The sequence below is a fragment of the Henckelia pumila genome, chromosome 4 (genome assembly GCF_033568475.1).
Source record: "Henckelia pumila isolate YLH828 chromosome 4, ASM3356847v2, whole genome shotgun sequence".
Taxonomy (NCBI): Eukaryota; Viridiplantae; Streptophyta; class Magnoliopsida; order Lamiales; family Gesneriaceae; genus Henckelia; species Henckelia pumila.
This window is the reverse complement of record NC_133123.1, coordinates 74,549,472-74,574,856: the sequence shown is the minus strand read 5'-3', so window position 1 is coordinate 74,574,856 and position 25,385 is coordinate 74,549,472. Positions and strand designations below refer to the sequence as shown.

The 25,385-nt window shown below is 34.7% G+C and overlaps 1 protein-coding gene and 1 pseudogene across 1 annotated transcript; one reads left to right on the top strand and one right to left on the bottom strand.

Annotated features, from left to right (window-relative positions):
- Positions 1-15,208: 15,208 nt before the first annotated feature.
- Positions 15,209-16,004, top strand: LOC140864400 (psbQ-like protein 3, chloroplastic). Its single transcript, XM_073268567.1, has one exon. It carries the CDS (start codon positions 15,209-15,211, stop codon positions 15,734-15,736), a length of 528 nt encoding a protein of 175 aa, XP_073124668.1. The 3' UTR covers positions 15,737-16,004.
- A 297-nt stretch (positions 16,005-16,301) lies between these two features.
- On the bottom strand, positions 16,302-17,666 carry LOC140864399 (peroxidase N1-like; annotated as a pseudogene).
- Between the last annotated feature and the right edge of the window lie 7,719 nt (positions 17,667-25,385).

The following is a 25,385-nucleotide window of genomic DNA, read 5'->3' as shown; positions in this document are numbered from 1 at the left end:
CCCAGTACATAGACATGAGTAAACATATGTATATAATGCATGCTGCATGATGACTGGTAAAAGATCATCTGAAAAATCATGCTCAGAACCGGCGCCATATGAGTGCTGCCACCGCACGGATCAACCTCTGGGTGCAACCATACTCGTCTAGTACACCAGAGTAGACAGACATAAATGCCCCCGTCGTCGCGGTACTCTCAGTGACAGACTATCGAGTATAGAGCTGAGCGGCTCTATAATCAGGTATAACAAGGAATAGGCTCAACATGTATATGCACATGACATATGAGTATAGAAAACGGTAAAACATACATCATGTCATATAATAATGCCAAATAAATGCAACATATAAACATGTATACTCGCTGGCAATCTCAGTCAATGTGTACGTACCTCTAGGCTAGTTCAAGTAAAGTAGATCCTAGGTTCCAAGCCTATATTCAAAAGTTCACCGTATCACTACATAAATTCTATAAGCCTTAACTAAGCTAATAAGTACTCCCAAAACTTAAATAGATTCCCGGACCTTACCTTCGTCCGTCGATAGCCCTTTGAAGTCGCTAGTCCTGGATGACTATAACCACACCTTGGTTATTCCAGAACCTCTATTATAACCGATAGGACCCTCAAGTGTATAACTCACACTATATAACTGAAGAAGGAAACTCGGGAATTCGTAATTCAGAAATGAACTCTGAACGGCCTTATTTATAGCCAAATTTCTCGGCTAGGATCGGAACTTCCGATTTCGGGATCGGAGCTTCCGATCCAGCTCATTGCGTGCATGTCTGCCACGCCAGGATCGGAACTTCCGATCTGCTCTATGACCGACACTTGTCAAAACTCGCGACTGAGTCATCGATCATTTTTGACAGCTGGGGATCGGAACTTCCGTTCCAGGATCGGAGCTTCCGTTCCGATCGGAGCTTACTATCCGGGATCGGAACTTACTATCCAGCCCAAAATGAAAAAGCCCAAATTTTACTTCTGAAGTCCAATAACACTCCGAAATTGGTTAAATACCAACCCTTAATCATGTTTAACATATTATTATCTTAAAATGGTATCTGGGTTACTACATTCTCCCCACCTTTAGATATTTCGTCCACGAAATAACATCTAAAGATAAATCAAGATAACAATATGAAACATCAAACCATGTCTTATTACAATAACGGTAATTACATCTTATATGGTAATAAAAAATACAAAGCAAACAACTCAGGATATTCTGCTTGCATACGACTTTCAGTTTCCCAAGTTGCTTCTTCAACGCCTCGGCGCTGCCACTGTACCATCACAAGTGGTATAGTTTTGTTCCGAAGAACTTTCTCCTTCCTGTCTAGGATACAGATTGGTCGTTCAACAAAAGACAGATCTGGCTCTAGCTGAATATCAGTAGACTGAATCACATGAGATTCATCAGCTATGTACTGTCGAAGCAACGACACATGAAAAACATTGTGTATACTGGAAAGAGATGACGGTAAAGCCAAACGATAAGCAACATCTCCGATCTTCTCCAGTATCTGGAAAGGCCCAATGTAACGAGGAGACAACTTGCCTTTCACACCAAATCTCATCACCTTCCTGAAAGGTGATACTCGCAGAAAAACATATTCACCAGGCTCAAACTGAAGTGGCCTGCGGCGAATATTCGCATAACTGGCTTGTCTATCTTGAGCAACTTTGATCCTATGCTTGATCAAATCTACCTTGTCTACAATCTGCTGCACCAATTCAGGACCCTCGACTTGCCGTTCCCCGACTTCATCCCAGAATAACGGAGTACGACACCGTCGACCATACAATGCCTCGAAAGGTGCCATATCAATACTACGATGATAACTGTTATTGTAGGCAAATTCAATCAAAGGTAACTGATCCTGCCAAGATAAGCCAAAATCCATGACTGAAGAACGTAGCATATCCTCCAGCGTACGAATAGTGCGCTCTGACTGCCCGTCAGTCTCCGGATGATACGCAGTGCTCAAAATCAGAGTGGTACCCAACGCCTGCTGAAAACTACCCCAAAAACGTGAAGTAAATCGCGGATCTCTATCACTGATGATACTCACTGGAATCCCATGTAATCGCACAATCTCCTGGATATATAAGCGTGTCATGCGATCATAAGAATACTCCCGGTTATAAGGAATGAAATGTGCTGATTTTGTCAAACGGTCAACGACAACCCAGATAGCATCACACTGACGTGAAGTCATAGGCAAGTGGGTAACAAAATCCATAGTCACGTGCTCCCACTTCCATTCGGGAATCTCAAGATTCTGCAATAATCCACCTGGTCGTCGATGTTCAGCCTTGACCTGTTGACAAACCAAACATCTCGAAACAAATTGATACACACTTCGCTTCATCCCCTTCCACCAGAATCTAGTTCACAAGTCCTTATACATTTTCATACTTACAGGATGAACTGATAATCGACTCCTGTGAGCTTGAGATAGAATATCATTCCTGAGCTCCGCAACATTAGGTACAACCACTCTATTGGATAGGCACAATACACCATCTGCCTGAAAATGGAATCCAGATGTATTAACTCCATTGGCTAGACGTGCCAATCGCTGAGTCTTAACATCAGATATCTGAGCATCTCTGATTCGAGAATACAATGCTGGCTCAGATAGAATAGTATACAAACGAACCCCATTCCTCCCTTTCTTGTGCTTGAGCGTAAAACTCAATGAACAGCACTCTTGAATCATATGAGATATTTCATTAGTCTGAAGTGCAGACAGTCTCACCTGCCGACTCAAGGCATCAGCAGTAAGATTAGCAGAACCTGGATGATATTTGATTTCACAATCATAATCCTTTAGGAGATCCATCCAGCGTCTCTGTCGCATATTCAACTCTGCCTGAGTGAATAAATACTTCAAACTCTTGTGATCCGTAAATATCTCAAATTTCTCGCCATAAAGATAATGTCTCCAAATCTTGAGCGCAAATACAATGGCGGCTAACTCGAGATCATGCACTGGATAGTTATTTTCATGCGTCTTCAACTGTCGAGAAGCATAGGAAATAACATGTCCATGCTGTGTCAACACACATCCCAACCCCTGACCAGAGGCATCAGTATAGACAACATAACCTCCTGATCCAGAAGGTAGAGCTAACACAGGTGCAGTAGTAAGATGTCTACGCAGCTCGTGAAATGACTCCTCACAATCCGAGGACCAAATGAAGGCAACATCTTTCCGTGTAAGCTGAGTCAAAGGCCTTGCCAACTGTGCAAAATTCTCGATGAACCGACGGTAATATCCAGCTAGACCCAAGAAACTACGAATCTCAGCAACCGTCGTCAGACGAGACCAGTTCAGCACTGCCTCTATCTTACTAGGATCAACAGATATCCCTTCATTAGAAATCACATGACCGAGAAATACTACCCGATCAAGCCAGAATTCACACTTGCTCAATTTCGCATATAGCTGCTTATCTCGTAATGTCTGTAGAACAATCCTCAAATGCTGTGCATGCTCATCCTTGTCATGAGAATAGACAAGAATATCATCTATGAAGACGATGACAAATCTATCCAGATAATCTTGAAATACCTGATTCATCAGATTCATAAAGACTGCCGGTGCATTCGTCAAACCGAATGGCATTACCAGAAACTCATAATGCCCGTATCTGGTCCTGAAAGCAGTCGTAGATATATCTGAGTCTCGTACCCGCATCTGATGGTATCCAGATCTCAGATCTATCTTCGAATAAACAGAAGTACCCTGTAGTTGATCGTACAGATCATCAATCCGCGGCAAAGGATACTTATTCTTGATGGTGACACGATTCAACTGCCTGTAATCAATACATAATCGCATCGATCCATCTTTTTTATTGACAAACAAAACAGGTGCTCCCCATGGAGAAACACTCGGACGAATATATCCCTTATCAAGCAGATCCTGTAACTGTTGTTTCAATTCCCTCATCTCTGAAGGTTCCAGACGATAAGGTGCTCGGGATATAGGCGTAGTTCCTGGTACTAGATCAATACCAAATTCAACCTCTCGAACCGGAGGAAAACCAGGAATCTCATCAGGGAATACGTCAGGAAACTCGCTGACAACCGGTAGCTGATCAATACCCGTACTACTCATGGACATATCAACTGCATAGATGAGGTAGCCCTCCCCACCTGACTCCAAGACATGACATGCCTTCAGAGCCGAAACAAATGGCATCGGAGGTCGCGCACCCTCACCATAAAAGTACCAACTATCACCCTCAACGGGATGAAACTGTACCAGACGCTGATAACAATCCACAGTAGCGTGATACAAAGTCAGCATATCTATTCCCAAGATACAGTCAAAATCCGTCATCGCTAATATCATCAAACTAGCCGATAACACATTACCCTCAAACTCCAGAAGGCAACCCATCACTAGACGCTTAGTTACTATCTCTTGCTCCAACGGAGTAGATATAACTAAATACATATCTAATGATACATAAGGTAATCTATGTCTCTTAACGAAGAGACTAGAAATAAAGGAATGCGATGCTCCAGTATCAATTAATACAAGTGCAGGAATACCACATAACAAAAAGTTACCTGCCAACATGCGATCACTTCCCTCAGTAGCCTGCTCCTGAGACAGAGCAAACACCTGCCCTTGAGTCTGGGGACGATAACCAGAAGAACTCTGTGGTGCTGGCTGCTGACGTGGAACAATAGAAGCCTGAGATCCAACCTGTGATCCCGATCCACTAGCAGAACCCATGCGCTGAGGACAGTCTCTCCGCAAATGTCCCTGCTGACCACAAATATAACAAGCACCAGTAGCTTTCCGACATGAAGCTGCAGGATGCTTTCCTCCACAATGGCTACAAAATTCCTCCTTCTTCTTCTTCTTCTTCCCAAAATGGAACATACCTCGTGAACCACGAGATCCAGATGAAGTAGTAGGAGTAGAAGAAGACCTAGGTCCGGATTGCACAACAGATTGAGCTCGAGGCTCAAAAGATCCACTAGGCTGTGCTGGCATCATCAATTGTGCACGCCTGTTGCTAGTCTCCACAAGACGGCAACGGTTCACCAAAGTCTCAAAAGATACCGGGTCATCACAGACGACAACCTGAGAGTAGATATCTTGGTTCAAACCTTGTAAAAAGATATCGTACTTCGATGCATCACTCTCATTAATATGAGGACTGAAAGGTAGCAGATCAAGAAATCGTTGCTGATATTGATCAATAGTCATTGATCCTTGCCTCAGAGTAAGCAACTCCATAGATCGTGCTTGGCGAACAGCCGGAGGAAAATACAATTTCTGGAACTCCCGACAGAAATCCCCCCAAGTCACCTGTCCTCTCTCAGTACGTGCCTGAGCAGCTTTGGCATCCCACCAAAAACGTGCTCTATCCTCTAGAACGAATTCTAGAACTTCCAATTTCTGATCCTCAGTACAATCGAAAGCACGAAAAGTACTCTCGAGTTTAGACATCCAACTCCTCGCCTGTTCAAGATTCTCGCCTCCCACCAAGGGTTTCGGTCCTACTTGCATGAACTTATTGATAGAGTAGCGATGTCTACCCTCATGATGACGATGTTGATCATCATGATGGCGGTGATGATGATGATGATGACCACCTCCCTGGCCAACACTACCGTGACTCTCGTCAGCCATATCCTGAAAAGAATTGCACATTAAAACCCCAAATGCGCAAGAATTACTCAAGACTAAACTAAATCCCAAGTACTAATCCCAAAATCTATGCATGCTCTGATACCAAAAATGTAGTGACCCTGCATGGAATCACCTACTAACTGGCAACTAATAGCATGCATTAAACTTAATACAGCAAAATACTTAACAGAGTAAAAACGTGCGGAAACATAATCCATAATTTACATATCAGCTTAGTAATATAATCCAGACTTAAATCTGTAGTGATACAACCAAATCGAAATCTTAAACAGTAAACATTATACAGCTATATCGAATCCTGCTGTATAATAAAATCCTCAAGGCTCCTGCTCCCTAGTCCTGCCTTGAACTACCAGCTCCGTCCATCCTGCGACCTGCCCCATGGAATAGGGTGTCCAAGATAACAACTAGGACGTGAGCGCTACGCCCAGTACATAGACATGAGTAAACATATGTATATAATGCATGCTGCATGATGACTGGTAAAAGATCATCTGAAAAATCATGCTCAGAACCGGCGCTATATGAGTGCTGCCACCGCACGGATCAACCTCTGGGTGCAACCACACTCGTCTAGTACACCAGAGTAGACAGACATAAATGCCCCCGCCATCGCGGTACTCTCAGTGACAGACTATCGAGTATAGAGCTGAGCGGCTCTATAATCAGGTATAACAAGGAATAGGCTCAACGTGTATATGCACATGAAATATGAGTATAGAAAACGGTAAAATATACATCATGCCATATAATAATGCCAAATAAATGCAACATATAAACATGTATACTCGCTGGCAATCTCAGTCAATGTGTACGTACCTCTAGGCTAGTTCAAGTAAAGTAGATCCTAGGTTCCAAGCCTATATTCAAAAGTTCACTGTATCACTACATAAATTCTATAAGCCTTAACTAAGCTAATAAGTACTCCCAAAACTTAAATAGATTCCCGGACCTTACCTTCGTCCGTCGATAGCCCTTTGAAGTCGCTAGTTCTGGATGACTATAACCACACCTTGGTTATTCCAGAACCTCTATTATAACCGATAGGGCCCTCAAGTGTATAACTCACACTATATAACTGAAGAAGGAAACTCGGGAATTCGTAATTCAGAAATGAACTCTGAACGGCCCTATTTATAGCCAAATTTCTCGGCTAGGATCGGAACTTCCGATTTCGGGATCGGAGCTTCCGATCCAGCTCATTGCGTGCATGTCTGCCACGCCAGGATCGGAACTTCCGATCTACGATCGGAGCTTCCGATCTGCTCTATGACCGACACTTGTCAAAACTCGCGACTGAGTCATCGATCATTTTTGACAGCTGGGGATCGGAACTTCCGTTCCAGGATCGGAGCTTCCGTTCCGATCGGAGCTTACTATCCGGGATCGGAGCTTACTATCCGGGATCGGAACTTACTATCTGGCCCAAAATGAAAAAGCCCAAATTTTACTTCTGAAGTCCAATAACACTCCGAAATTTGTTAAATACCAACCCTTAATCATGTTTAACATATTATTATCTTAAAATGGTATCTGAGTTACTACAATTTAATTTCTCAAATTCATTTTGTATCAATTTTCTATTTCTTAATTTCAAGAAATAAAAAATTTTGCGCTACATCGATATACTAAAATCTTGTAATTTGCTTATTCGCCAATGAAAATTATTTTTATATAATTAGATTATAATTATTCCTTGTTTATGTTAATATTTTAATTATAATATATTTTTTTGTCAGATTTGTTGTGACAAAAATATATTATTTATGCTTCCTTAATTTGGAGATTTTTATTCTATTTGTATTATGCATTAATTCATCTCTTACTCATGAGATTTGAGTATTCATCAAGTTTTATTTTAGTTTTAGTTTTATTTTTTATATTTCGATTCAATTGTTGTTTATGTCAATATTTTTAGTTACAAAAATTTGAAATTTTGATTTTTAGACGATGAAGTGATTGTATCGATATTTAATTAAAAAAATATATTGCCCTCTCCCCTGAATATTAGCCTATTGCCTCTAATATTCTGGAGATGGCCCTGGCTGGTACGTACGAAAATATTTCTTTACTCAAATATGATTTTCAACTAGTAGCTTGATTAATTAAGTTATAAATTTTGGAGAACAGTTTACTTACTGTTATTTTAGAAGCAAAAAATTAAAATTCTATCCAATATATATGTGACTTTATTTATTTTTAAAACAAGGACCCGAAATTTTTTTTATTAACAAGTCCATAAACTGTACTTTTTAAGGAATTTTTTTTTTTGAAATTGGTTCTGTAAATTGATTTTATTTTGGACAAAAATTGGTTCTGTAACTTGATTAATATAATTAATTGGTTATTTTGTCCCCTACATTTAATCAAATTTCGTTGAAATGTTATTGTCATTGTCCCGCACACAGAGTACCAATATCTAACATTTTATTAGTATTAATTTGAAAATGCAATCAAATTAATATGCAGAAAATAATTCATTTATCATATAAATATCAATTTTTTTGTCTAATCAAATCGCCAAAACCTATTATAAGACTGGTAGCTTCTTACAATGAATGTCTAATATCTATCGATACAAACGTATAGATCAACTCTCCATATTATTCATCATTTACACAAGTTTAGATTTCTATCTACGTTATTCAACCAAATTCGTATTTGTACGCATAGAATATAAAAGATTTTAGATGTCACAGAGCCCATTAAAACACTGTACTTAGAGATTTTCAAAATGCCATCGGGTGTATTCAAACTAGATTTTTAAAGACTTTTATGGACTTTAAAAGTCTAGAGGTTCAATCTCTACTTTTGTATACTCCATAAAAGTAGATTGGTATTGAACATAGATTTTTATAGAGTTTTAAAAAGTCAAGTGGTATTCAATCTTGACTTTTTAAAACTCTATAAAAGTCAAATGGTATTGAAAAGTTATATAGATTTTCAATGACTTTTTCCAAAATCTTTATGTACAAACATTCAAGCACTAGGTACCATAAAAAAGTCTAGAATTTTCTTCTCATCACACCAAAGATTTTGATAGATTTTCAAAAAATGTTTAGGTTCTATAGGTTCTCTTCTAACCACTTTCTTCTCTCCATCGTTCTTGTCTTCTTCCATCCAAAGGTATGAAGAAATTCTTTCTCCTTTAAGGGGGTGTATTGGTTGTATACTTTTAATGACTTTTATGGAGTTTAAAAGTCTAGAGGTATTCAATCTAGACTTTTATATAATTCACAAAAGTTTAGTGGTATTCAAGATGAACATTTGTAGAATTTTAAAAAGTCATGTGGTATATATTCAAACTTGACTTTTAAAAACTTTACAAAAGTCTAGAGGTATTCAAAATGTCAATGAACTTTTAAAAACTCCATGGAATTCTATTAAGTACAATATTTAAAGGAAAATGTACAACAATAAAATGTCCATAATTGTCTTTGGTTGAACCTAAAGATTTGGATGAACATTTTCACATTTTTTTTCATTTATATTAAAATAGTCTATAAACTAGCCACATAAATATTAGTTATATTAAATTAAAAATAATATATATACAAACATATTTTTTATATTTCTAAGAACCAATACACCCCTTTAAAATAAAATAAAATAAAAATTTATATTTCATAATTTTTGAATTTTAATTACAAAATCTCACGAGAATTAAAATCATATTGATTAAATTTTTAAATAAAAACTTATTATACCACAAGACAAAAACTTATAATAATTTATTGATCATAAATTGAAAATAACAATAATTATTTTTTATAATTAATTCATTATTAATTATATAAAATTTGATGTTTTAATTATTTTTTATATTTTTAATTTGTAGATTAATTTTTATTATAACTCAAAATTTAAATTTTATTCACTTTAATATAAATATTCATATACATATAATAATAATAATAATAATAATAATAATGATAATATGTATAATATATATTGACTTGATATATTGACGTAGTTTTAAAAAATTATTAACATGAATGTGTGTGTATATATATATATATATATATATATATATATTATATAAATAAGAATACTATACTATATAAAACTAAATAACTCAAATTTTATAGATTCATATTAATTTCTTAATTGAAACAAGTTTAATACTACTTATTGATTTTTATAAACCAAATTGATAAGTAAAAATTATTTATATGATAGATAAAAATATTTTAAAGAAATAAAATTATTTTAAAGAGATATAAATATAAGGTATTGATACTCGATTAATAATTCCAATAAATAAATCATAATCAAAATCATGAATTACAAAACACATATGGTTCTAAAAAAAATTTACAAATGCCAATAAAAATCATGAAAAAAGTTTACAAATGTCAATAAAAGTCATGAAAAACAAATCTGCAAGATTCTGTGAAAGTTATTAAAAGTCTGTGAAATTCTATAAAAGTCTGCAGAAATCTATCAACTCCACAAAAGTCTGTCATTTAAAAAAAGTTAGTAAATCTCTGGAATGAATACACCCCCCTAACACTCATCGTCAATCTTGTCTGATTGTTCGTTACTTTTTTTTTGGAAAATATTCGTTACTTTTTGTAAATCATTGTTTGTGATATCTCATGAAATTATTATTAATTTTCGTGAAGTTTGCAGAAATACACTAGTGCCAAAAATTTTCCCTCGGATCTCGAATTAAAATAATTTGTAGCAGTTTTTTTTTTATTTAAAAACTAATCATATGGAAATTTTGGCGACCAATGATTCTCGTATTCTTCATGTGAGGCAATTAACAAGGAAAATACGGGCCATTTGCAATCTGGACCGCATTGGCACGCCTTGCATTCGGACGTGGAGTAGAAGATATTGCATAGTTAGTTAGTTACTCTTGTAAAGTTATGTTTATGAGCTGTTTGTAAATAAAATGAGATGTCACAACATTAGAGAGGAGCAATGGATCTGATGGTGCAATTTGAAGTAGTTACAAAAAATCAAGAACGATAAATAATATCATAATCGAAAAAAGTATGTTTTTCCCCTTTAAGCTTGTTGATTTATTATTGAAATTATAACCGAGCCATGCATGGAAGAAGTCCAAATTCCATTGGTTCGTAAATTTATGTGGCAATTTTCGAATTCCATTTCAAAATACATGGTTAATTTGGTGACTGTTGTTGCCGAATCACATTGATTTTAGTCATATAAAGTCAAGTACATGTATAAGTATGATTCATGCATGCATGCATCGTGTTTTTTTTATTGGCAGAAAAAAAAGGCACGGTGTCAATCATGCAATCTCCAGTGACTATTATAGTGTGATATTATAACCTTATAGGTCTTGAATTTTTTTTTCTAGGCCTTTTCTTGAATTTTTTTTCTAGGCCTTTTTAGCATGGTGATGATGCCCATCTTTACTTGCCAACCTTGCATTTGTTATAACTTGCATCAAAAGAGTTTGTGAGGCAAATATAGGTTCTGGGTGATATTTATTATTTGTGGGTGATATTTATAGTAGGTGGACATCACACTAACGGAAAATATAATTAGAAGTGCATTGACTCTGTGTTATTGTTTTCTTTTTTTTTGTTGATTTTTTTGTTTATATATATATGGTGGTGTGTGACACGTGTTCCGTATATATTGGTTATATTAAGATGTGTCGACTAGTTATGTTAATTAATATTTAATTTTCAGTTTACATTGATAAATCTAATTTAATTTGATAAATATCCTATTTATACTTAATTTACGAAAAATATTATTAGGTTCGATTGATCCCTGGAATCTTTTCACTGAACTCTTTTTCTTTTTCTTTTTCTTTTTCTCTTTCTTGAAACAAAATAATGTTGTTGATAAGTACACGTAAATAAAAAGTAACAAGAATAGAGCTCATGGTATTTGCATGATTCAGTTTAATCTACATTTTAGCTCAATTTCCTTCAATTTTTATGTAGTTTGTGGGCTCAAGGGTAAAATTTATCCGTTGTCATTTGATATGTGAAATTTTTTGTGCTTTGTTAAAGGGAAGGTTGGCTATGGTCGTGTTATGCTCGTTTTGTATGATATCCAGTTTGGCTTATTTATTTGTTATTTTTGTTTGATAAATATTTTCACTTAAGTTATAAAAAGAAAATGAAGTTAGCTGAGTATTAGCTTCAGATCTTGACACACTATTGGAGGGATCAAAGTTTGCCTTCTTGTACCTATTAATAGTAGTCCGAATACTGCATCCACAAAATATATGTGTTGAAAATAGAGACGCATGTTTGATATACAATATTTTAGATCGAGATATTTAATTTCTATCGTAGAAAATGGGAGATTAACAAGCAATATAGAATTTGTGGACGACTGAAGAGAGCAATGAATTGCTTAAACTCATGGTTGATGCTGCTATGCGAGGATGGCGTGATAAGAACGGGATGTTAGAACAAACGAACAATGGAAAAGAAATATACTTTCTGCTGTTAAGGAAAAAATAGGGTGTGAAAAAACTTTTGCACAGTATCAAAGCCGTTTGAAGTGGTTTAAACAACGATACAGTAACTATTCTAAGCTTATACATCACAATTTTGGATTTGGATGGGATCCTGTGACAAAGAAATAGCCGTCTAGCAATGAAGTATGAGATGATTATTTTAAGGTGAGAGTATTTCTAGTTAAATAATAAATTTGCATTTGATATTATAATTAGAACTAGTTTTTAACACTCATTAATTTTTGTTTTCTCAGTCTCACCCTAGACATGAGTATTATCGGTCCAATACATTTGAAGATTATGAAGATTTGAGAATTGCATTTGGAAATGGAACTGCTATTGGAAAATTCTCAAGTGCTATAGGAGATGATACTGATGCGATAACATTTGAGACAAAACAACACAGAGACACTAGTTTATTAGATGATCTCGTGTTTGATAGTGATATTAATTGTTCATTCATCCTAAACGATGGACAAGAATCTTCATATCAGCCTATATTTCTTGAGGACATTACTTCGCCATTGCCTTCTCAACCAATGAGCTCAGAGGTTCCTCCAGCAAGCAAAAAACGAGACAGAACTGATTTTGAATTAAAATTTAGAACGTCAAAGAATATTGATCTTGATGTTATGCAAAAGCTTTCTTGCAACCTTGAAAAGGGTGCTTCTAAGATTGAATCTATTGGTGTTGTAGATGATAATTGTTGGGATGCAATTAAGGATCGGAAGTCCCAAATTTGGATAATCGCACTCGATTCATAGTATTTGACTTGCTTAATAACAGATCAAAGAAGATGAATTTCTTGAAAATGACAATTGAAGAGCGTTCGAAGGAGTGGATAAAGTATAAATTGGAGTGACCTAATGCTTTTTTTGGGGGGGGGGGGGGGAGAGGGAAGAGCATAAGTTAATAATAAACACTATCGAGTTTGAATTTTTTATGTTTTGGATTGTTTTCTTTTTTTATTGATCTATTATATCATGATTTTGAGATTTTGACTTGTTTATATAATTTTGGATTGTTTATTGAACAAATTTTATTTGATATGCATGTGGATTTTTTTTCATGAATTCACGGAGCTTTTTTTATTTAATCATTTGTTTTATGCCAAGAATTTTTTTTAAATGTCAAATCTCAATACACATGACGCAAATGAAGAGTTGGAAGAAGACAAATCAGAAAAAGAACTACATGAATCCATTGAGTGTTTGTTGATGCACATTTTTGAAATATTTTCTGTGTTAAATGATTATAGGACTAGCATGTGTCACGAACGTATCCAGCAACCATTAACTAGAAGACCAACAAATGTGGATCGACGTTGATCAAGGAGCCACTAATGATTAAAGTTTTTTTTTCATAAAAGACTACAATTTAAATATCATAATTTTTTCGTATTCTGATTGATCATTTATCTACAATTTTATACAATTATTTATCTAGTATTTTTTTGAGTAATTATTTATCTAGTATTGATTATTGATAAAAAAATGTTATTATATATGGTTGAAAAAAATATTACTCATTGACTATATATTTGGAATTAACATGAAAAAAAATCTTAAATTTAAATAAGTGGTTGATTAATTTTTTTTTGAAAAACAATAAAAAGAATTTATAAACATAAAAATTTATGATATAAAGTTTACATGACAATGTTAGGCTAAAAAAATCAAAAGAATTTACGAATAAAGTTTACAAAACTATACAGAAAAAAAGTCAACAATAGTTTATAAAAATCATTAAAAGTCCATGAAATCCACAAAAGTTTATGACAAAATTCTTGAAAAAAAGTCAACAAGAGTCTATAAAAGTCATTAAAAATCCATGAACTCCACAAAAGTTCACGACTTTAAAAAAGTTCATAAAAGTCTTTAAAAGTCTAGTTTGAATACTACAAATTTTTATATTTATTCTTGTCCTTTTTTTAAACTTGTTTCCGAAGAGGTATTTTGAGAGACTATTGTCGTCTTAAGAGATAATTACATACATTACCCATATTAAATTTATAAGATTATTGAAAATCCCATGTGACTATTAATTTTTTGTCTTTTTAAATTTTAAGCACATATACCCCTGAAAGCACATACAGACAAAGAGTTGTGTGCTCAAAATTTAAAAAACATGACAATGATATATGAGTTCAAGATTTAAAAATGAGTAAAAATTAATTTGGTACACGAACTATTGGTTAAATGTCAAATTGATACACGAACTATTGTCAATGGCTTAATTGGTATATCTCCACCGGATTTTGACCAAATTATTTTGAAGAAAAGAGTATAATTGTTGTTTTGATAATACAAATTAATTAATGCAATAATATTATTTTGTTTTAAAATAACTTCATCGTTTTTGTCCTTAAAAAAAACCCAAAACGACTTTCAATTTATTCTTAGTCACGTTCTCTTATTAAATTATGGTTTTTAAATAAAATTTCAATTTTTTATTTGTTGATTAAAAAACATATGACACGTTATGACCGAGTTTAATTGGTGCTTTGATGAATTTTTATTATAAATATAATTTTAAATTTTAAATTAATTTTTAGTAAAACTTATATAATATTTTTATTAAAATAATATATTCAATAAATTTTACATAATTAAAATATTAAAAAATATTTTATCACAATCACTATTTATTTAATATTTTTTCAAAATATTAATGAAAAAAATTATGTAGACAAAAATCAAAATTTTAGCTAAAAAAATAATTATTTATTTTCTCTGATATCAATTTATTTATTTAAAATTATTTAGATATTGTAAGTCTTAATATAATTTATCTAATCCTTCTCGTTGAAATATATAGTCTATTTAATATATCTAATATAATAAATATTATGTACAAAATTTAATCAAATCAATTTTTCCATCTAAAATATAATATATAAATATATCTAATTAAAATTAAAAACAAAATGGGTATGTTTTTGTAATAAAGGCAATATTGGACATTTGAAATAAATGTCACCAATTAAACTATTAACAAACGTTTCGTGTACAAAGTTAATAATTTAACTAGGTATATTATGACATCACCCGATCGAATTTCTTATCCAATGTTGGCAGCATCCACCATGGCTTCACTCCCATCATTGTTTCAGAAGCTCGATTACCCTGCCGCCACCCCAAGAATAATTAATTCCCACCCCACCGCCGCCACCAGAAGATCAATCTTACTCAACACACTAATCACAACCCAAACATCCACATTAATTTTCGCGAAATCCGCCGCCGCCCTGGAACTGAGATTCGCGGTCCCGGACCAGAGCTTCGAAGAAGCAGAAAACAACATACCAATCCACGCCCAGAGCCTACTCCAAGTGAAGGATTTGTTGATGGCGGAATCTTGGGTGGAAGCTCAAAAGGCACTGAGAAAGATTTCAGCTTACCTGAAGCAGGATTTGTACACCATAATCCGAAGCAAACCCGCCCAGGAGAGGCCACTCCTCAGAAAATTGTACGCCGATTTGTTCAATGCCGTGACGAAGCTGGATTACGCGGCTAGGGATAAGGATAGGATTCTGGTGTGGGATTGTTGGAGCAGTATTGTCTCATCCCTTGATCTTATTTTGTCTCATATATAAAATTGTTGGATTCTAATTACAACACTTTGAACATCACATATTTCCTTGATATATTGCCTAGCTAGCTCCATTTGAACATGAAACAGTTGCATTAATTACAACGTGTTGGATTCGAGATTCAATTTTGACAAAATCAAGAATTCAACTGCATGTTACTTTTAGTTTTTCTCAATCTTTGAACCTTTTAAATTCAAATGACTTCATTTTAAAAGATTTAAATGTTTTCCGAAGAAAATTATGATGGTATTTCATCATAGACGACAGTTCAATGAAGATTCTTAAAACCAGTGCAACTATTGCAATCACGTAAGGTGAAGCTTAGATGATAGGGAAGCACCGGCGGTCTAAGAGGACTACCGATCGAAGATATATATATATATAATAAGGGGAAGGCGAAACTCAACATTAATGTGATTAATTAACTATAAATCTTTACAAACATGTCGATAAAAATATGTTTAGTTGCTAATTAGAAGACTATGAATATATATTTAATTCCACTTGAACATAAAACAGTTATGTTACAACATGCATCTTTATCGGTTTGGAGACATAATTATGACAAACATTTCTAAACGAAAAAAATAAATTGCATGTTACTTTTAGTTTTATACAGTACTTCAAAAGCATCATTAATCTTAATTGATGGCGGAGCAAACTCTACGAATTTCACCGTCGGTGCCTGTCATAACTTCGATGTTCCCCATCTTCACCATGGCTCTGCCAAACTCCACGTTAAATGACAATCCAGCCAGCCCTCTGATTCCCAGATAACTTTGCACGACTGGTCGGGTCGAATCGTCGCTCCACAGTTGCTGATCAGTTTCAAGAACTCCTCTGCCGTCCCTCAGGTTCGCGAAAAACGAGCTGTCGAACCGGTTTTCGCTGCCGTTGTCCAGCCCCACCCTCCTCGAGGCGTCACCGTTTTCGGGGCAAAGTGACTGGAGAGTGGGGAGACCCGTGGAATTGAAGTTGTATAGCCTGTTGCGGACGAAACGACAAGCGGTGGTGCCGATGGTGTGTCCTCCTGATTTCAAAAACAGTAGATGTATCATCATGATGTTAGTTTAATATTTGCAACAATATAATATATGCATGGATTTTGGAGGTTACTATATAATTGGTTGGTTGAATAAGATTAATGTTACCAACGAGTGTGACAAGATGTTGAGTTTTTTGTCTTGGAATTTTTGTATCTGCACAGCATGCAATGGAGTCTCTAAAACCATGCAGGCAGATTGGAAGCTTCACTCGCCACAGAAATCCGGCCATCTCTCCGCCCTGTCACGCCCCACCAGCCTGTTTCGTATATGTGGCATGTATCACACATCAAAATCAAACAGAAATATTGCATGAGGATGGAATAAAATGATGGATATACAAAACTTACAAGCACGACCGAGTCATGACGAGTAGCTAGCCAGAGCAAGAATGTCTGCACATGACACTACGCCTGGGCACGCAGCCTCTAGCTGTGTCTTTGCGTCGTCTATGACATTGAATCCTTGCAGCAAACTCTCGGTGTTGGCACCGGCCATAAGTATGGAGGCGTCGCAGCCTCGAACGAAACAGTCATGAAAGTGCATTCTAAGCAAGCCCGGTGCAATTGCGGGATTAGCATTAAAATGCTACCTTACCGTGGATTGGACTATGGATTCAACTCGAGGACACGAGGTCGAGTAGAACCCGACCCGCGTGCCTTGCCCGAATGACAAGCCCACAAATGTGGTGGTGATCAGCAACAAAAACAACGTTGCAGGGAAAATGCTATGTGGTACTTGATTCAAGAAATTAATGGCCATTGTGCTGTGTGTGTCTGAGTTTTTTCCCCTAAGAAATAAAAACTCACTTGTAAAAATAAGGTTTCGGAATGAATTTGTATGTGTAAGTGTTGAAAGTTGTCGATCTTTTGTGGAGAAATGAAATGGGTAGTGGGGGATACTTATAATTATACGTGAGATTAATTGCATGCACACGAGTACGCAGAATGAGTAAACGAAGATAGCACAAATGAAGAATGAGTAAGCAAAAAAGGTGCAGCTTCTTGGAACCAACTTTTGCGCTAAACTTTAAACCTTATATCTAACACTTTTTTGCATCTTCCTCTTGATTCCGATACGCACCTAATTAATAATTACATGATTTTGATTATAATTTTTTGGAAAACAAAAAATCAAATATAAATAGTTATAATTTAATTTTTTTTATCCAAATTTTTTAGAACCATTTTAACATTCACGTGCATGTGTACTTTTGTATCAGTTTGTTGTTGTATTACGGAATTTTAAAAGCTATAATGATATATATTATTAAATGTCGCGTGTTTATAAAAATAAATAATTTCACCGACTTTAATTTAATTTGAAATGTTAAGTACGTATAATTTCATTAAATGTATTAATATATTTTATCTCGGTCAGAACTAGTTTTAGAGTTGAATTAGTTCTAAATCCAAAATTTAACATAATACCAGAGCACATGTTCACCATTATATGTTGAACTGATAATTGAGTTATCAATTAATGTATTCACACTTCAGATGTTCAAATTGGCTTTAAATGTTCACGTCGATTGGATAGAGGAGGTTCATATGTAGTTGGAAACAATCATTCCCTATTAAGAGGTTAAATTATGTTCAAGTCCACAATCTTAACAAAATGTTAGATTACACATCTGAAAAATCTCGAGTGGCAATCATGATGAATATAATATAATTGCTCTATAAATAAACTCGTGTATTAGAGTACTTGATTTTGAGTGACAGAGATGGAGTGAGCTTAAACATATATTACTCATAAATTAATAATAAGAAATGTTATATGTATATATTGGGTTACACACCGAATATAAAATTTCAAAATTATCCCTCTGTTTTATTTGCAATAATATTTTTTCAAAATACATTAAAGATATTTTTGTAATTTCAAATTTCAAGTGTAACATTTAATTCTTCATGTACATGTAGCATCGTTCTAATAATATTAATAATACTTTTCCTTTTGAGCTCCGTAGTGCAGATTCTAAATCCAGAATTTCGTTTCGTATTTAATTATAGTAACTACAAAATATCAACATAAAAATATCTTTTTATTAAACCAAAAATTGCCAATGCGAAATTAATAAATGTATATTTGCCAAGTTGATATAATGGATAGATAAGCTTCCAAACATTAGACGCTTCAACCAATTATAGGTCACTGAAATATTACAAGTCTATTACCGTCAAAAATAGGTCACTGAAATATTCAGAAACACAGTTGCCATGTTGGAAGGAAAACGAAAGGTCAAAATTTTCAAAATGAAAGGTCAAATATAATTTGAAACAACTTCAAATTGGCTTTAATTATTATTATTATTATTATTATTATTAGATGCATAGTACTCTTTCGATAATTATATATTGTACTTTAGATCAAGAATACAGACAGGTGCATGCATAATTATTTTATTTGGATTACATATATATTCAACTATGTACAGTTATATATAGATTCAAATATATTTTCTATAAATAATTTAACTCTTCTTACTGATTATTCTTAACACTAATTTTGTTTATATTTTTTAATTATAAAGTTATTTTTTATTATTTTTATTTTTTATTTTTATATGTACAATTATTATTCTTCGCATATTATTATTAAATTATTTTGTATAATTTATTTATTTATTTATTAATTTAATTATTATTATTATTATTATTATTATTATTATTATTTTACTATTGATCATCAATTTATTTCTTTGTGTTTATTATAACTCATACTGACTTCAAAAAAAAAAGTACTCATATTAAAAATATTATTATGATTATTGTGGTAGGTAAACGAGTACAAACGTAAAAATCACCCTTAATCTCTTGTACTGTTTAAAATAGGACTGTGAATACCTTCACCAACTCATGATTATTTTCTATCCTTTTTATACGTCTACAGTGCCACAATCACTGGCCCGTGGTTATCACATGTACGTTGTGAGGACCTCGATTCTAATATTCTAATCAAGAATTAATCCTATCGATAAACCAATAAGAGCCAAGAGAAAGCCATAAAAAAAATTTAATTTACCGATCGAGCGGGCAACAATAATCCAAGTTCTGCCAAAAAATATTAAAAGCCCCCTCTCGATTGGTAAAACATTACCGATCGAGCGGACACAAAAATGCCCAAATTCTGCCTCGATCCAAGTATGCTCGCTCGATCGGTAATATTCAACCGATCGAGCGAGCCCTGTTTTGAACAAAAAAACCAGAAAAAGTTCATCTCTTTCCCAACTCAAAATCTTCAAAACCACAACAACTCAACATGCATAATCCAATACAAGATAGCTCTAGAGTTATACAATCTCAAACTAGTAGAACATGCTTCAGTCTAGTTTATTCAATACAATACATAACGAGTTCGAATACAATCTGTGAGGACCTCGGGTTGCTAATCTCGTCTTAGGACAATTATCGATTAATCAACAATTAATCATGTATTAAAAGAATACTCAAACCAAATAATTTTTTTTTTAAATATTGAACCTCGCTCGATCGGTAAAATCCTACCGATCGAGCGGGCAAGGAATATCATCCCTCGGGTCTGGGAAAATCATGGCCTCGCTCGATCGGTCAAATCTTACCGATTGAGCGAGCAAGAAAATGGAAGTTTTTGTTTAAGAAAAACAGGCCTCGCTCGATCGGTGAAATCTTACCGATCGAGCGGCCACTCGGCCCAGAAAATCTGCAGAAAAGTTTTGTGCCGTCAAAACTTGAGCATTCAATTTAAATCACCTCAAAACAATACAAAACATGGTTGAATATATCAAGAAACATGCATATAATGATAGTACTAAACATCAAGCACAAATCCATGCCTTTATTACATCAAACTAATAATATCAAAGGCAATAAACCATAGACTACACAAAGTCTCAAAAGTGTGCTTCAAGTTTCTAATTGTCTACTAAGTTTGATACATTCAAAGGCCTAGTCCTTCAGCTACAACCCGAGTCCTCACTTGCTCAATCTCTCTCCCGAGCTATCAATGACGTCGTTGACTAGCTCCTGCCCCCTCTGTTGCCATGCACACATACAAAATAAAGCAACGGCCGGATAAACTCCGGTGAGAAATCATTCCCAGTATAATCGACATATATAAAGCGTTAAAGAAATCATATCAACTCTATTTATAAACGACTCAACAATAGAGTAAATAACGCATATATCGATTAAAAATTGATTCATATAACGTCGTTTGCCATCAAGATTCGTAAATGATCTTGGCATGAATATCCATCTATCGTAGTCATTCTTGACTCGAAAATAAGGCCGCCTCAGACAATGGCATATAATCAATTCAATAACATATCATATCAACTCAAACTCAAAGATCCACTACCTGAGATGGATCGACAACATCAAAAACAAATCAAAAGATAATCAAGTATGTGATTTTTGCGGGACAACTCAAGAAATGTCATTCCCGAGTTTCAAATCCCTGTCTCGCGATGTCGTCATTATACCTTCATATTTCTCAGTTCGGAATGCTTCAAATCTGAAACACAATATCAAAAGACACATATCAAACTTCGTTCAAGTCTACCATTTCAGAATCAATCCAAAATCATCAAGAATCGTCAATCAAAACTACTTCAAACCTTCGTCACTTCTTCCTTCAACTTGAAGTTGAGGTTCTTGAGTCAATAGTCTCCGAATAAACTCTGAAACTGAAAATAACATTGCTACAACATCAATAACATATCACTTAACATCTCAGCTCAATCATCGGCTATCAAAACGATCGTAAAACACAAATCGACGGCGTAGCGATTGAAAATCGGTAACCGACGAAATATCAAAACCATTTCCGACTTCGAATGCAATTCATACGTATATCATATCAGCCATAATAACTCAAAGAGCAAGATAACAACAGCTCTAACCCTCAGACACAAGCTGAAAATCAAGATTAAGTATAAGCAACATGAATTCGTCAACGCGGTTTTGATATCGGAATGCATAAACGTCGAAGAACTTATACATATCATCAATGTCTGATATCTACCAACTTTCGAACTTCAAACCATGCCAAAAGAAGTAAAAACTTACACTAGATCGAAGCCCTCATCGTAAGGATTCCAGAACACTTTACGGAATCAAAATCGGACGATCAGATCAAAAGATACAAGGATTTGAACATCAAAAAATCAAAAGGAAAATGAAGAGAATCGGCTTCTCTGTTCTAAGTTTCTAAATATTCATATGAGATACACGTATACATGCTGACACTTCAATAATAATCGGATAAATTTCAAGCAATATTGCATTTTAGTCCCTCAAGTCTTCAAAAATTACAATTCAGTCCTCGACCCTTATTTTAATTCAATTTCAATCCTAAATAATTTAAGAATATTAGAATTTAAATCGAAACTCTAAATATTCCCAAATTAAATATACTCGGATTAAAATTAAATCATCTTGGATTATATTAAATAATCCCGGATTAAATTAAATAATCTTGGGCCTTACATTTCTCCCCCACTAAGACATGAGTTCGTCCTCGAATTCATAAACAGTCTAGATATGCAGTCTGTATACTCATAAGAATAAAGAATAACATAAAACTGAATAAGAACTCACATCAATGGAACAGATAAGGAAATCTCTGCCTCATGTCTTCTTCAACTTCCCACGTCGCTTCTTCAACTCCGTGCCGACTCCATTGAATCTTCACCAATGGAATGGTCTTTGTTCGGAGTTGCTTTTATTTTCTATCGAGAACCTGAATCGGCTGTTCAAAATAGCTAAGAGTTTCATCTAACTCAGCTTCATCAGGTTGCAAGATATGAGCGTCATCAGATATATACTTTCGAAGCATCGAGACATGAAAAACATCATGTATTCCAGATAAAGACATAGGTAATGCGAGTCGATAAGCAAGATTGCCTATCTTCTCAAGTATCTCATATTGCCCAATATATCGCGGAGATAACTTTTTTCGTTTACCAAATCTGACTGTGCCCCTGAATGGTGAAATCTTCAAGAATACTCTATCTCCCTGTTCAAAAGATAACGACCATCGTCACACATTCGCATATCTAGTCTGTCTGTGCTGAGCTGTCCTTATTCTCTGCTGAATCAACTTCACCTTCTCAGTCATTTGTCTGATCATATCCGGTCCTAACTCAGGTACCTCAGAGACATCATCCCAATATAATGGTGATCGACACTTCTTCCCATATAACGCTTCAAATAATGCCATCTCTATACTCGTCTGATAACTATTGTTATAAGAAAATTCCACGAGTGGTATAGAATCTTGCCATGTAGTACCAAAATCAAGTACCACAGCTCTCAGCATATCCTCGAGCGTCTGAATAGTTCATTCAGATTGACCGTCAGTTTGAGGATGGTAAGCGGTACTCAAATGTAACGCGTACCTAGAGCTTCCTGTATGCTATGCCAAAAGTGTGAAGTAAATCTAGGATCTTAATCAGATACAATCGACTTTGGCACATCATGCAATCTTACCACTTCTCGAATATAGAGATCTGCCATTTGATCATGACGATAAGTCATTCGATAAGGAATAAAGCATGCAAATTTCGTTAATCTGTCTATGATTACCCAAATAGCATCGCAACCTCGGGATGATCGCGGCAATTTCATCACAAAGTCCATGGAAATATGATCCCATTTCCATTCAAGAATAGATAGACTCTGTAATAAGCCACCTGGCTTCTTTCTCTCAGCCTTCACCTGTTGGCAGTTTAAGCATTTTGATACAAATTCAATCACATCAGACTTCATTTGTTTCCACCAGTACTGATTCTTCAAATCGTTGTACATTTTTCTACCTCCAGGATGAATACTGAATCGACTACAATGTGCTTCCTTCAAAATATTTTGTCTCAAATCTGAAATATCAGGAACAACGACTCGGTTATTCACATACAGAATATCATCATTACTAACCTTGTACTCAGACTGATGTCCTGATCTGATCATTTCAATCGAATTTTGTACACTCAAATCAGATTTCTGTGCTTCTTTGATTCGAATCAACAACTCAGGCTCAACACTGATAGCACAAATTCTCATCGGTCTTCTATCGGTCTCAAATATATATCCAGAAATACAACAATCTTCAATCAAATTAGATACACCTATAGTAGATAAGGATAAGACACATACCTTCCTACTTAGGGCATCAGCTGCTGCATTTGACTTTCCTGGATAATATTTGATTTCACAGTCGAAATCTTTCAATAAATCGAGCCATCTTCGTTGTCTCATATTCAGTTCAAATTGTGAAAACAGATACTTCAGACTTTTGTGATCAGAAAAGATTTCAAATTTCTCACTATACAAATAATGTCGCCAGATTTTCAATGAAAAAACAATAGCTGCCAATTCAAGATCATGAATTGGATATCTGACTTCATGTGGTTTCAGTTGTTGAGAAGAATAAGCGACAACATGTCCTTTCTGCATCAAAATACATCCCAAACCTCGGTGAGAAGCATCACAATAAACAACAAAATCACCAGTACCTGAAGGGATTTTCAAAACTGGTGCTGTAGTCAACCTCTTCTTCAGCTCAAGAAAACTGATTTCACATGCTTCAGACTACACAAACGGTGCATTCTTTTGTGTAAGCTGTGTAATAGGTTTTGCAATAGACGAGAAATCTCGGATAAATCGACGATAATATCCTGCCAAACCCATAAAACTTATGATTTCTGGCACAGATGTCGGTCTCTGCCAACTAATCACTGCTTCTACTTTGCTTGGATCAACTGAAATATCATCTCCTGATATAATATGACCCAGAAATACCACCTGTTTCAACCAAAACTTACATTTGGATAGCTTAGCATACAGTTTTTCTTCTCTCAACGTCTTCAAAACTGTTCTCAAGTGATCAGCATGATCGCATAAATTCTTCGAGTAAATCAAAATATCATCGATAAATATGATCACGAAATCATCTAAATATTTTGAAATACCCTATTCATCAATCCCATAAAAACTGCCGGTGCATTCGTTAAACCAAAAGGCATGACTATAAATTCATAATGGCCATACCTGGTTCTGAATGCAGTCTTGGGGATATCTTCATCTCTTACCTGTTGGAACACGTTTTCAGATCATAGATCTGATACCCGGTGCAGCGGAAGTTTAAAATTTTTTTATATGGAACGATTCCATATCATGGGTATCAAATCCTAACGATTAAATTATGCAAGTAAAATAATAATAACAATTAATATTTTACCTCTTCAAGCTATGGCTTGATTATGGACTCCAACAGATTAAATCTGCTCTTGTTGTAAATCCCAGGAACTGATGACTTGCTCGATCAATCTCCGGAATTAGGTTCACGAACAGAAAACTAAAACTCTCTGATTGATTGCACTAGAAATCAATCAGATGTTTATCGAAAAGATTAAACAGATTTGATCTGTCAATTCAGAATGTAATTTTTCATAAAAATCACAGACTGAATTCTCTCAAAAAGGAGTAGAGGAATTCGAAAATTCCCCTTGAATAATATGTGTGATTTTCGAAAAATCCAAGGTTGGAATTGTGTTGTTTTTGAAAATTACACACATATATATATATATATAATTTCTAGACTGGATTAAGTTATATGTCTATTAGGAC